This window comes from Notolepis coatsorum, assembly GCF_963971535.1.
Source record: "Notolepis coatsorum genome assembly, chromosome: 1".
NCBI lineage: Eukaryota > Metazoa > Chordata > Actinopteri > Aulopiformes > Paralepididae > Notolepis > Notolepis coatsorum.
In genome coordinates this window covers 17,608,217-17,622,262 of record NC_140165.1, presented here as the reverse complement: position 1 = coordinate 17,622,262, position 14,046 = coordinate 17,608,217, and the positions used below count along the sequence as shown (strand labels likewise).

The 14,046-nt window shown below is 41.7% G+C and overlaps 1 protein-coding gene across 1 annotated transcript; it reads left to right on the top strand.

Moving 5' to 3' along the window:
* Positions 1-10,405: 10,405 nt before the first annotated feature.
* On the top strand, positions 10,406-13,134 carry LOC311224786 (gamma-crystallin M2-like; the record flags this gene model as incomplete). Its single annotated transcript, XM_084309907.1, has 3 exons — positions 10,406-10,423; positions 11,240-11,482; positions 12,859-13,134. 3 exons carry the CDS (start codon positions 10,406-10,408, stop codon positions 13,132-13,134), a joined length of 537 nt encoding a protein of 178 aa, XP_084166033.1.
* Between the last annotated feature and the right edge of the window lie 912 nt (positions 13,135-14,046).

The following is a 14,046-nucleotide window of genomic DNA, read 5'->3' as shown; positions in this document are numbered from 1 at the left end:
TTTTCAAGAAATTAGGCCCTATGTTCCCACAACCCTATATGTTCCCGGACGAACCCTCTACTACCAGAGGACAATTGAATAGTAGGTTGGGTGTAATTGGCTACCAAATTAAGAGAAAGGGGGATAAAATCAGATACAAATGTATGAAAAATGTAAATGTGGGAACATACTGTAGGGCTGTGGGAACATAGTCACGCTCCCGGTGCATCTCAGCCAAATAGATCCTTTCTAGTTTCAAACAGCACTCATTAATTAATTAATTAATGATACTCATATATCATTATTTAAACTTTTCCGAGGTTGGTTTATATCCCTCAAAACTACTTGCACTGTTAAGCAACTACACTGTGAATTCAAATGATCACAGTGTGCACTATATTCCAGAGGCATCCATGCACTTAATACAAATTACTCCACATAGTGATCATTAAATATAAATACTGTCAGAAATTAATTCTAATAACACTGAAATCTGGCAATTTGATAAGGACAAAACAATCATTGAACCATTTAAAACTGCAGGATATGTATGGTATCCGTACTACTCTGAAAAGCAAGTGCATCCCAATTTGCATATCCATTGGAATGGCCTTGATATAGCAATAAGAACAAGTACTATTGAAATGTTTAAATGCAGATATAAACAGGAATTCTTGGACAAGCATAAGTTAGAGGAGCTTGAAAATAACGTGAACTAGTATTTTTGTAATTATTTATTTATCTTTTGCTGTAGTGGATAGGTATAATTATTTTTGATATTGATAGATAACATATTACATAATTTAATATGATATTGTAAGGAAGGGGCAGGACCAGATAAGCTTTGCTTCTTTCTGTCCCTTCTCGAACAAAACCATTTGTCTTGAGCTATGTTGACAATTGCTTCCATGTCTAGGAAGATATATTTTATTTTATTTTTATTTGTATTTTATTTAAAAAAAGAAATTAAACTTTTTATTTATTTTTAGTTCTTTTTTGTTATTTCAAGTTTGTGTGTTTATGGTTGTTCGAGATAAATAAAGATCAAATCAAATCAAATCAAATGTATGTCATAAACAACCAAAAATATTGAAAATAGCTTTAGGAGATATACAGTTACCTTGCCCATGTTTGATGCTGCTCTGGTGTTGTATTGTGTTGAATAGGTCATGCTTCATGGTAGCTTTTATACGTTATACGCTTTGCAATGGCTTTTTGTTATTCAAATTCCTGAACCTGATGAATAAGCAGGATGCTTCTTGCTGTAAATGTTGTAAACTGTGCCCATGGATGCCCAAGCCTGGACTCTGTGTTCACTCCACAGACTCTGTACTGAAGTGGCTATGAGCTTGTTATTATTATAGACGTTTATTTCAGGGGCAACGTACAAATAAAAACATTAGTCTCCAAAGAGAAAAGATGCATTGCACTAGATTATTTACATCTCCAGTCCCGTGTACATACAATGTAAAACAATACAATAAAAATGTACAATGCAAAAACAATCCAATAAAAACATACAATAACATACTAAAAGAAGACCCTACTTCTCATCGTGCAGCCCCCCCCCCCCCCCCCCCCCCCCCCCTCACCCCTCACGTAAAGGAAGAGGCCAACATTTTGGGAAACCAGCCTGCCGTCTTCTCCAGAGAGAGACAAGAAGACAGACACCAGCCTCGGCGTTAGTTCTCTCTTGTGAAAAGAGACAGTGAATTTAGCTTAATACTTATTGCAAAAGTATATATACATTTATATCACATACATTTGTATCCATTTTCTGGATAAGATTGAGTGTTTGTTAATAAAGATTCCAACATTTGGGATTGTACTGTATGAATTGTATACACTTAAGTGATCTGTTATGTGAAGTAAGTCTATAGTTTCCTGCAGTCTCAGCTGTCTGTTGACAGAGGGGGGCGGGGGGGGGGGGGGTAATGTCTGTCACCATGACAACTATAGTTATGACAGGTGGATATGTCAACAGTCCTGGGAGTCGACAGGGTCACGAGGTCAGGGTTATAGATAAGACTACAGTGATGCAGCTCGAGAGACAGTCAACGCAATATTTACATTTACTACATTTTTGTCATTTAGCTGAACACTTTTATCCAAAGCGACTTACAAGTTGTGTACAACAAGTTAGCAGGAGGAGGGGTACAACTCTGGCAGCTAAGGGTCAGTGGCGTTGTTCATGTAACCCTTGAGTGCTATACAGATTGAGTGCATATTAGCATAATAATAATAGGCAAGGTAGATTCCTTAGTAGCAAAGTGCGTAATCTGTTTGTAGTTCCGTGTGCATTGTATTGTGATTAGTCTATGTGTTTTTTTACCGTATTGATTGATTCTGAAGCACTTTGGTCAACTTTGTTGTTGATAAACATGCTATATAAATAAAGTTGGATTGGATTGGATCATAGTAAAAGACAGTACAAAGATTAGTAGTTTATTTATTTATCAATTGTTTTTCATTCCAGATATTGATTGACGAAGAAGAAGATTGGGCGGGTTTCGGCTGTCCTGACTGTGGGGGGAAGTTCGGTCCACCGTTGTGGAGCGAGGACCGAGAATAGCTGATGACCCCCGGAGCTCGGATAGGAGTGGGTCTGTGGCGGCAACAGACCTGTACACAGCAAGACAGAATGTTAGAGACGTTATTTTAATTGAACAGATTCCAACCATCTTCCCTCTTCTCAGTCCTGCGTGGCAAGTAGGGGTGTAACGGTACACAAAAACCACAGTACGGGACGGTACGTACCTCGGTTTTGAAGTCAAGGTTCGGTACGGGTTTTCGGTACAGTCGGGAAAAGTTTGGCTTTCCATGTTCCACTCAGGGGTGATGAAGTGTGCAGTACCTAATTGTACTTGTTGTAGGGCTGTCAACGAATATTCTATATTGAAATTAATAATCGACTTGTAAAAAGAATATGTATAATAATAATAATAATAATATTAGATTGTGAAAAAAAGAGCCCCCGGTGGGCGGTCGTTAGTGGTTAACATACCGTTGTATTCGTTCGGTACACTACACAGCGGTTCGGTTCGGTACGGATACGTGTACCTTTACACCCCTAGTGGCAAGGGGATTGGGTTTCTTCATTGAGTGTTTATCCTTATCATTAGGGCACAAGTATGCAGTTTTATTATAATAATACATCTGCGTAGTTAATAAGCAATTATTAGTTAATCATAATTTTACCTAATGACTAACAACTAATTTTAAGTTTTGTTTTGATCATGATGACGTTCACAAAGGCTACCCATGTGAACGATCACCTGGACACGCTATTCTCGGCACTATACATTTGCTAACGAAACTACAATCTATACAACAATAATTAATCTAAGACATTTTAAATAGTTAAATTCAGTGAAAGAGAGAAGGTACCCAGAGCTGCTCACCAAATTTGATTGATTGAAACTTTTATTAACAGATTGTAGAATGGGTAGAATACAGTAAGGCTCAATACACACAATTGTTAAGGGGATGCAGACCAGAGAAAGACTTTCGTCTTGTTTATACCAGGGTCCCCCATTTTCAATTCATAATGAATTGTAAGTAGGGTGCAACTAGCACCGTGCAATCCATTCTTTGTGGATCCCGCCCCAAGTGTTACAGCCACAGCCAGGGATTTTCTCTCCCCTGTCTGTCAGCAGGTTCCCATGCCCATACATGGTCCTCTTCCTGTTCCCGTCTTACCATCAACCTACTCACCGGCCTGCACTCCTGCCACTCCTCGTCCGAGTGTTGTTCACACCTCCCGTGGTATAGGACTCTCTTCAAGACCTCAGCGTTCATCTAATTATGTTTTTGTTTGCTCAGTGACTTTTGCTCTATACTAACCCTTGTTCTCCGATGTCTAGGACCTCACCCCTCCGGCCTGCACCCTCATGGACCTCACACACACACACACACACACACACACACACACACACACACACACACACACACACACACACACACACACACACACACACATACACATACACATACACATACACATACACACACACACATACATACATACATACATACATACATACATACATACATACATACATACATACATACATACATACATACATACATACATACATACATACATACATACATACATACATACATACATACATACATACATACATACATACATACATACATACATACACACATACATACACATACACACACCATCGTCACTCCTCCACTCCTTGTTCCCTGTCTCTAAGCTCCTCTCACGCCCCTTGGACCATGCTTCCCCCATACTTCAATTAAACATTCTAAACCGCTCTATTCTCCTGTGCCTGTGTTCTGCTCCTGGGTTCTAGAAAGTCACCTCACCCTAACACCAAGACTTTGAAAATGGACAAATTGATTCCCCTCACTACATTTAAGGACTTTTGATTTCCAAAGAGGCCATCAACCATGAAATGGTCTCTCAGGAGAGAGAACTTTTACTTATGTCAAGAAATCTTGCCAAGCCAGATTTGCTTACTGCATTGGCACTGATTATTTGACTTGTTTCAAGCACATATTTGCTTAAAACTAGTTCTTATTTCTTATTTTTGTCTGACCATGCATGTGGCGTTCTCTCTGGGAATGGGATACCAGTACCATCATGTATTTCCTGTTTACTGCAGAGCAGAGGGACTGGGAGACCTATATGTTACTGACCAGACACTCTACACTGTAGTGTCTACAGTATACCAGTGATGGCATAGACTACTTATTTTAACAACAAAATACCACTTACAGCACATTTAATACTATTTTATTTATTTATATACTAATATGCTACCAATTATTATCTTTTTGTGACAAGTCTCATCTCGCTAAAAGAGGCTTTACTGTACTTTCTCCGTAGATCGAATTTTTTAGATATTTTCAATGGACTGCATTTATATAGCCCTTTTATCCGAAGCACTTTACAATTTATGCCTCAAATTTACCCATTCACTCACTCTCAACACAGATGGCGGAGGCAACCATGCAAGGTGCCAACTTGGATCATCGGGAGCAGTTAGGGGTTAAATGTCTTTAAGGGGCGGGAATCGAACCGGGAACCTTCCAATTACCAGACGACCGCTCTACCTCCTGATCCACTGTCGCTTATCTAAAGTCTTCATCTTGATGGTGAACATTTCTTTTTGTCATTTATTTCACAATATTTAATAGATATTATAAAATATTTCTTCCAGGTTCACTCTTAAATTAATATTTCAAAGGTATACACCCGCAGTAATGTGTGTCAACATTAGGGAAGGAATGGAAGAGAGCAGAACACTAAGTTCTGTGAACAATGTTAAGCCAGCAGACAAAATAATTTGGCAGCGGTTTACTCCAAGCTTGCAAGGTTTTACCAAAAAGTTTGCCTGGAAGCCTTTAAAGGATTCCTCAGCTCAAACAATATTATGTTTAGCATAAAATAAATTAAACCACAAGCTATTCTGTATTAGGCTCAATCAACCTCACCTGAATATTATTATAGATTGATCATGCATGTGTCCAGGCACGTGCACACATAGAGCCCAAAGTGTGCTCAAGCACCTGCCCTTTTGTGCCTCATAAAAAAGTGCCCTTTTTATGCCAAGTTTTTATTTTTATTTGTAAGTTTAAGTCAGTGATAAAAGTGTCTTTCAAGGGGGCGGCTACGTGGCGTAGTGGGCAAGGCGCTCGCCACGAAATCTGGAAACGCTGGGCTTGCCTGTTCGAGCCCAGCGCTCCACATTTGCTTTCAGTTTAGCTGGTCGTCCGTACTAATACACATTGGCCGTATTAGGGGGTGGGAAACTGATGGGTGGGGATCGGGCGTTGTGGACAGCGACTCCTACAGGTCGGTTGGTGCGCCTGCGCAGTAGAATCAGGAAGTGTCGGGGGCAGCGTGAGCCTCCCACGCGTTACTCCTCGCCACTGAGAGATCGAGCTGCGCAGGTGAAAAGATGCGACTGCTGTTACCTCAAGTACCGGAGGGGACTTGTGCTATGTATGACTTAGTCCACATTGCAGCCGGCTTGTGGGAGGCAAGAAACAGCGTTCGTGACAGGGGAGGGTTGAATTGGATGATACGAAATTGGGATGGGAGAAAATATAGAAAATGGGAGAAAAAGTGGATAAAAAAAAAAATTTCACCAATTTGATCACCAAAAAAGCATAAAAAGGGGGCCCCCCCTGCCCAAAAAGGGCCCCCAAAAATCGGTCTTGCGCGCTTCGCACACACAGAAGCCCAGTGCGCTTTTCAGGCTTTGAGCACCTGCCCCTCTGAAGTCCTGTGCACGTCCCTGCATGTGTCGCTATGGAATTCGTTTTGATGAGGCATTTAAATGCAAGCAAAAACTGCCATTTCTGGCGCAGTTACCTGGACATTGGACAAATCCCTCACACTCACCAGCAGAATTATTTTGTTGCACGAGGAAGCAAAGACATTAACATTGTATCATGTATCCAGATGAGTCAAACAGTGAAACTTAAACGTGCACTCATTACTTCTCAGTGGACCGCAGAAAGGAATTCTCAAATATTTGCAGCATGAAATTATTTAGTTCTGGATGGCAACTTGCCTTCATTAGATTTAGCTACTGCTGACACATTTCAAAGCAAGTACGATGCTTATTTACACAGCCTGTAATCTATACAATGTAGAAAATAATTACTCTTTGAATACACTGAGTTCCTTTCACTTGCATAACCGTGGCTGGACCGTGGCAATTTGAGTAGATATGTGGGAAATAAATTTAGGGATGTCCGATATTATCGGCCTACCGATATTATCAGCCGATATTGGCATTAAAATGTAATATTGAAAATTATCGGTATCGGTTAAAATCGGAACAAATTCTTATTTTATTTATTGTCAAAAGTATGCATAATGTTGTGTTAATTCCACGAAAAGAGATATGTAATGTTAATTACCTGAAATGATAAAAAAAATATTGGGGCGGGGGAAACCCTGCATATATCGGTATCGGTTGATATCGGTATCAGAAATGTATGAGTTGGACAATATCGGTATATCGGATATCGGTAGAAAAGCCAATATCGAACATCCCTAGAAATAATCCACCTGTAGTGTCCACCCTTTTTCACAGTAGCCATTTTGACTTGTCGTAGGTAAACACACTTCCTATGCGGAGGACGTGTCAGAGGACATTTCAAGGCCAAACATCTCTGAGAGGAAGTAAACTAACCAGCGCTATACACTTGTAAAATGTTCCCTTAACATATGGAATCAATCATATCCTATTAATTGTTGCCCTCTATCTCTTTGAGTCCACATCGTTTGTAACAGAGTAAATCCACAATGTTTATTGAAATAATAGCCTTGTTGCAGGGTTCCGTCGACCTGTGACACAGCTAACTTCATGGCAATCCGGCCGTTACTTTTCGAGATATAAGATAAGAATAAACGTTATTAAACTGAGAGGAGAGGGGACACATCACATGCACAGTGCCCAGACACTTGTATCCTTTCGGCAAGCAACCCTCCCTTCCGCGTTGCTCTGATTGGCCAGCGATCTTCTACGCTCGGTTCGCCCCTACGCCGGTAACGCACGCATGCGCATTTTGTTTTTGCCGCCACACGCCCACACGCAGGTTTTAATAGGTTTTGCCGCCGCGGTAGATAATAATAATAATAATAATAATAATAATAATAATAATAATAATAATAATAATAATAATAATAATAATAATAATAATAATAATACTTAGAATAATAATACTTAGAATAATAATACTTAGACAAACGCACACAATTGGCACAAGTGTAAATGCACACGCAGGTTTTAATAGGTTTTGCCGCCGCGGCGGTAGATAATAATAATAATAATAATACTTAGAATAATAATACTTAGACAAACGCACGCAATTGGCACAAGTGTAAATTATGCATTTGTCACTCAGTTTTAACATCGACGCACTTAGCTCAACTCGTTTGCCAGCTTGCTGTGGAGCCTATATGGTCACAAGTTCAAATCACTCTTAGTTCAATTCTTACATTTTTTACGTTTAATTAATTTATCATCTCTCTATATTAACGTAACTAGCTATTCATATCAATCGAAATAACGTTCATCTCTCTATATTAACGTAACTAGCTATTCATATCAATTGAAAAAACATATTGTATTGTTTTCATCTCTCTAATATAGCCCCTTACGTGACTGCAATCTGCAAGCCAGGGGCTTTTTACAAAAGCCCCTGGCTTGCAGATCGCAGTCACGTAAGGGGCTACTCTCTATATTGACGTGATTCCATCAACACATAGGTAATATTTAGATCACAGGCTGGTCATGCATAATCTCGCCCACCAGGCTGTAAAAATCATCAACTTATTGCCATCATGGACCAATAACAGAACAGATTGACAGGTGGTGACAAAGCACAAGACTGGGCATTTATTTAAAAAACATACATACCCTAACCACATAACAGATATTTAAAAGGTAATTAACAGGCATGTTCTGCAACATATATCCACTCTTGAACAATGAAAAACTAATTTTTCTTCTATTTACAAATAAGAGCAGCTCTGAAGGCTCACGGAGATGAACGTTATTTCAATAGCAGTGATCGTCCATCTTAGTTAGTTAGGCGTTGGAGTATATAGCGCGGCGTATATTGATGCAGGTAGGTATTATCTGATGCAGCTAGGTATTATCATGCTAATATGGCGTGTTCTGCGATACCCGCTTATTATTATTAACCTGCGTGTGTGCGAGTGTTGCTAATATGGCGTGTTCTGCGATACCCATTTATTATTATTAACCTGCGTGGGGGCTTGCCTGAGGGCATTATCGCAGCTCATGCGCATGCGCGCTCGCACGGGCGTAGGCGGGGTTATCGCGGCTCATGCGCATGCGCGCTCGCGCGGGCGTAGGGGCGAAACAAGCGTAGATCGCTGGCCAATCAGAGCAACGCGGAAGGGAGGGTTGCTTGCCGAAAGGATACAAGCTGCCCAGACATCCAGTGCATACAGTATTATTATTGATGTGACATTGAAAAGAAAAGTCACAGTCCGTAGCCCTCAAGTACATCCGTGCTTCCATTTTGACCAAATTTTATATTGAATTTTTTTATTTGTATTGTTATATGTGTTTGCAGTACTATTTCTGTTTGTGTAAATGTGCATCTTGTGTTCTATTACTACTGTATTTACTGTACTTTTGTACTCTGTATTGTGCAGCACTTTGGTCAACCTTGGTTGTTTTATATATATATAAATAAATCTGACCTTGACCTAGACCTCATAACGTGGAACATCAGATGGTCAAAGAAGAATCTGAAAACGTACAGAAAAGTGTTTCACTGTACCCGGATCATGTTGGCTCTGCAGACTCAAATTACTTTCTCATTAACTGACTCAGTGGAACAACTATGTTCCTAGAGGTATTATTATGCAGTTAAGTGTCAACAATTAAAATCACAATGCACTGAATGGGATCTAATCGAAACTTTCTGATGCATAATGAATCTCTTGATGATGAAAAAGTATAACTCTAATATTTGCAATCAAATGGAATCACAAGTCCCACCGCTACTTGCTCGCTGTGATGTCCGTCCTACTGTCACACTGTAGCGTCCGCCTAACATGTCAAATGTAAAATGTTCCACACTTTCATGTCATTTATATGAATGACTCCATCGAGCTTAAAAGAACACACCAACATTTTGGGAAATTACCTTACCGTCTTCTCCAGAGAGAGACAAGGAGATAGATCTACCAGTTTTCTCTCTGTGCGTTCAGTAGAAAGCTATCTGGCTGCACGTTAGCCTAGCTTAGCACAATGAATGGAAGTGGACATGGCCGGTTAGCCTAGGCATTGTCCAACTAACACCTCTCCCGAAGGCTAACCGGCCATGTCCGCTTCCATTCATTGTGCTAAGCTAGGCTAACGTGCAGCCAGATAGCTTTCTACTGAACACACAGAGAGGAATCTTCTTGTCTCTCTCTCTGGAGAAGACGGTAAGCTAATTTCCCAAAATGTTCGTGTGTTCCTTTAACATGGCTGAACTATCAGCCAGAGCGCTTTTTTCCTCAGAGTCTCTGGTTGCAAGCTTTCAATGGAGAGAAAAAGCTCATGCACTCGTAATCGAAAAAATTAAAATCAATATGAATTAAAGGATGCATGAAGTAATGGGGAGTTTGTGGACACTTTTGCAGAAATAAGAAAGTTTCCCATGATTGCCACAATCTGGCAAACAACTTTATTAGATACACCATGTCTGATTTCTTCTAGAATTGGCCAGCAAACTGCAGTCTGCATCCATACAATAGGCGTTAAACTTTGCCAAAAAAAAAAAGAGGCTGTGCTGGAAGCGGCCTCATTTGAATGACAATGGTTCCACCGGCGAAGCATTTCATCACGCTTCATATATAGATCTCTCCCGTTCTGCCTTCAATGTGCAGTGGGACGATTAAGGTTCAATAATGGAGCAGTTAGGCAAGGTAAGATGCCGTAAAAAAGAAATACATTGATGCACTTAGTGCCGATGCATCTGTTTTCCTAGACATTTATACGTTTAGTAATTTAGCTTTTATCCAAAGCAAATTGTGAACAACAAGTCAGCAGGAAGGGTATACAACTGGCACTGTTCGTCAAATAGTATCGAACTTGAGTGTTACACTCTGAGTGCATAATAGTATAGACATTATTAGCATGATAGGTAGTAGTATAGGTATAGTAGCATAGTAAGGTACATAATAGTAAAAAGACTAAGAAGGTTTGGGTTATTTTTTCAAATATTGTTTGAAGAGGTGTGTTTTTAGTCGTTAGTTGTTTAGTCGTTAGTTGTTTAGTCGTTAGTTGTTTAGTCGTTAGTCAAAATAAGGGGATCATCCCTATGTTCCCCGGGTCCTATGTTCCCCGGGTTCTATGTTCCCCGCTTTGATTGATTAATAGATTAAACATTTTATAAATTTTTATTATTTTATTAATTATTAATGTCCGCCTTGTTTTCGAACGGTTAAGCTTAGGCCCTCTTTCGAACTTGTTAAGGTTAGAGTTTTGAATCAGGGCTGGTGGTCTAAAATGTTCAATCTATCAATCAATCAAAGCGGGGCACATAGAACCCGGGGAACATAGGACCCGGGGAACATAGACATGCACCCAAAATAAGCCTGGGCCTCGCCTGATGAAAATAAGCCTGGGCCTCGCCTGATGAAAATAAGCCTGGGCCTCGCCTGATGAAAACAAGCCTGGGCCTCGCCTGATGAAAACAAGCCTGGGCCTAGCCTGATGAAACCGGGTCCGTTCCTCTTCAGATCTTTTTCTACGAGGACAGGAACTTCCAGGGGCGCTCCTATGAGTGCACCAGCGACTGCGCCGAGCTCAGCTCCCACTTCAGCCACTGCAACTCCATGCGGGTGGAGAAGGGGGCGTGGGCGGCGTATGAGAGGCCCAACTACATGGGCCACCAGTATGTGGTGATGAGGGGCGAGTACCCCGACTTCCAGCAATGGAACGGCTTCAACGACACCATCCGCTCCTGTCGCCTCGTCAGACACGTGAGTCCGCAGGCCCGGCGGGGGGAAACCCGGCGCTGACCCATGATGAGGGCACATTTTGGGGTGCAGGGGGCTCCTGTTTTAGTTTGTACATTATCCTATTATCTGGTTTTAACCCGTTCACTACCACACTACAGAAGGTTAACCCTTTCACTACCACACTACAGGCGGTCAACCGTCTGTAGAGTGGTAGTGAAAGGGTTAACCTTCTGTAGTGTGGTTGTAAAAGGGTTAACCCTTTGTCGTGTGGCAGTGAAAGGGTTAACGTTCTGTATTGTCGCAGTGAAAGGGTTAACCATTTGGTAGTGTGGTAGTGAAAGGGCTAATGTTGACACACATTACAGCGGGTGTATACCTTTGACATATTAACTTAAGAGTGACCCTGGAAAGAATATTTTATACTATATAAATATTATGAAATAAATGGCTAAGAGAAATGTTAACCATCGAGATGAAGACCTGAGATAAGTGACAGTGGCTCAGGAGGTAGAGTGGTCGTCTGGTAATTGGAAGGTTCCCAGTTCGATTCCCGCTCCTCCCGGCAGCGCGGCAAAGTGTCCTTGAGCAAGACATTTAACCCCTAACTGCTCCCGAGTATCCAAATTGGCACATTGCATGGTTGTACATTATCCTGTTTTAAGGGATAATGATCATAAACATTATTATTTGTTTATCCAAATAAAATGTGAAATGAATGTAAGACGTACATGAAAGGTAGCATGGTATTGTGTCGGGGGCTTGAAGGTTTGGACCTTCAAGGGGATTTAGATCAGAGTTAGACACTAGAGTAAGTCTTAGAGTTGCATGTGAACATCTTGTTGCAAACTCAGTTAGTTCTTGGTTTGGCAGGCCCAGAATTTGTTGCCATTAAAGGTCCCCTCCACTCAGAAACATGTTTTTTCTACAGTTAATTCCTCTTGGAGGCATACAGCTTGTTATTTGTGCAGAACTTGTCACCAGAGCTCCCTTTTATGGGAAGGGGGGGGGGGGGGGGGGGGGGTCACTGAACTTGACCTTGAGGGCCACTGTTCGCCATGCGCTTCGCCATGTTTACAAATGTTACTGTCATGACAATGCTGGCAGCAAACGCTACTGCGCGCACTCTGCGTCATGGGAAATATATGTCCTTCACAATAAAGGCGCAGAATCATAAATACTGTAGACTATTTCGCTCAACTTCCTGCGACCCACTAAAATTGTCCCTGTGACCCATTTTTTGGGGTGACAAACCAGTCGAGAACCACAAATCTAGATGGTTTGGTAAAAACAAATGCATCTGAGGCTCCTCAGTAAGTGCGTGTAATGAACATTTTGTTGTGCTTAATTTCTTCTGGTGTAGGTTATTTTCTAACGTTTTCTCCAAATGATATCTTTAGAAGACCTCCAGCTCGTACAAGGTCAAAATCTACGAGCGTCCCGATTTCGGCGGCCAGATGATCGAGCTCGGCGAGGACGTGCCCAGCCTGGTGGACCACTGGCAGTACCGCGAGGTCCAGTCCGCCCGCGTGCAGCACGGAGCCTGGGTCTTCTACGAGCACCCCGCCTACAAGGGCCGTCAGTACCTGCTGGAGAAGGGCGAGTACGGGCGCTACGAGGACTGGAGGGCCCCTCACGCCACCGTGGGCTCCATGCGCCGCGTCGTGGACTTATAGAGGCCCCCGTTTCCACTACCTCATCCCCCATCCCCCCCCCACCCCGTCTGATCTCCATAAATCCACGTACCGATTTATGTCTTGTCCAATAAAAACACTGCCATGTACACAACCTCCAATCAAACGGGTCTGTCTTCGCTGATTGTAAAACACTTGACGATGCCTAAAAAGACGTTGTGTGAGGAGAGAGGGATAAACAGTATAGTTGGCCAACAGTGTCACCCAGGAAGCCAGTTACTCACCAGGTCAAATAATAACTGATATTAGATCAAGAAAAGGAAAAAACATGAATAATTGTTAATGGGGGGGGGGGGGGGGGGGGTAGAAAAGACATTTGAAATATTCCTGTTAAAGTAGCCTATACAGTATTTGATTAGATTAGATTCATATTTATCGTCATCATACAGCACAAGTACAGTACAACGAAAAGACGTTTAGCATCCAACCAGAGTGCAAGTGTAACATACAATATAGCCTACAGGTGATTAAACAGGGTATATACAATATATAAATGAGTACTACTGAGTATAGTGCTAATCATATGTGTACAGAGTTGTATGTACAGCGATGCAGGTATAAAGACACTATGGTAGTAGTCAGACTGGCCAGCAGCGTATAACTAGTACGAGTAGGTAAGGGATGTGTGTACAGTATACAGCATCAGTTTGTTTGGGTGAGGTCTGGTCGACGTTGGGGTCGTTTGGAGTCGGTGCCCTCAGATGCCCTCAGTCGCACAGTGGCTTCTGCAGCGCTTTGTACAGTAGGTCACAGAGAACGTTCAGGAAGAGACATCATAATAGCGCTACCACCCCTTTTGTCTTTCGGCGCGAAGCCACCCGATGATTCCCAAACACATCAGAGCAGGGAGGGGTGGGTGGGTGCTCTGAGGGAAGGGGCGTGAGAGAGAGAGAG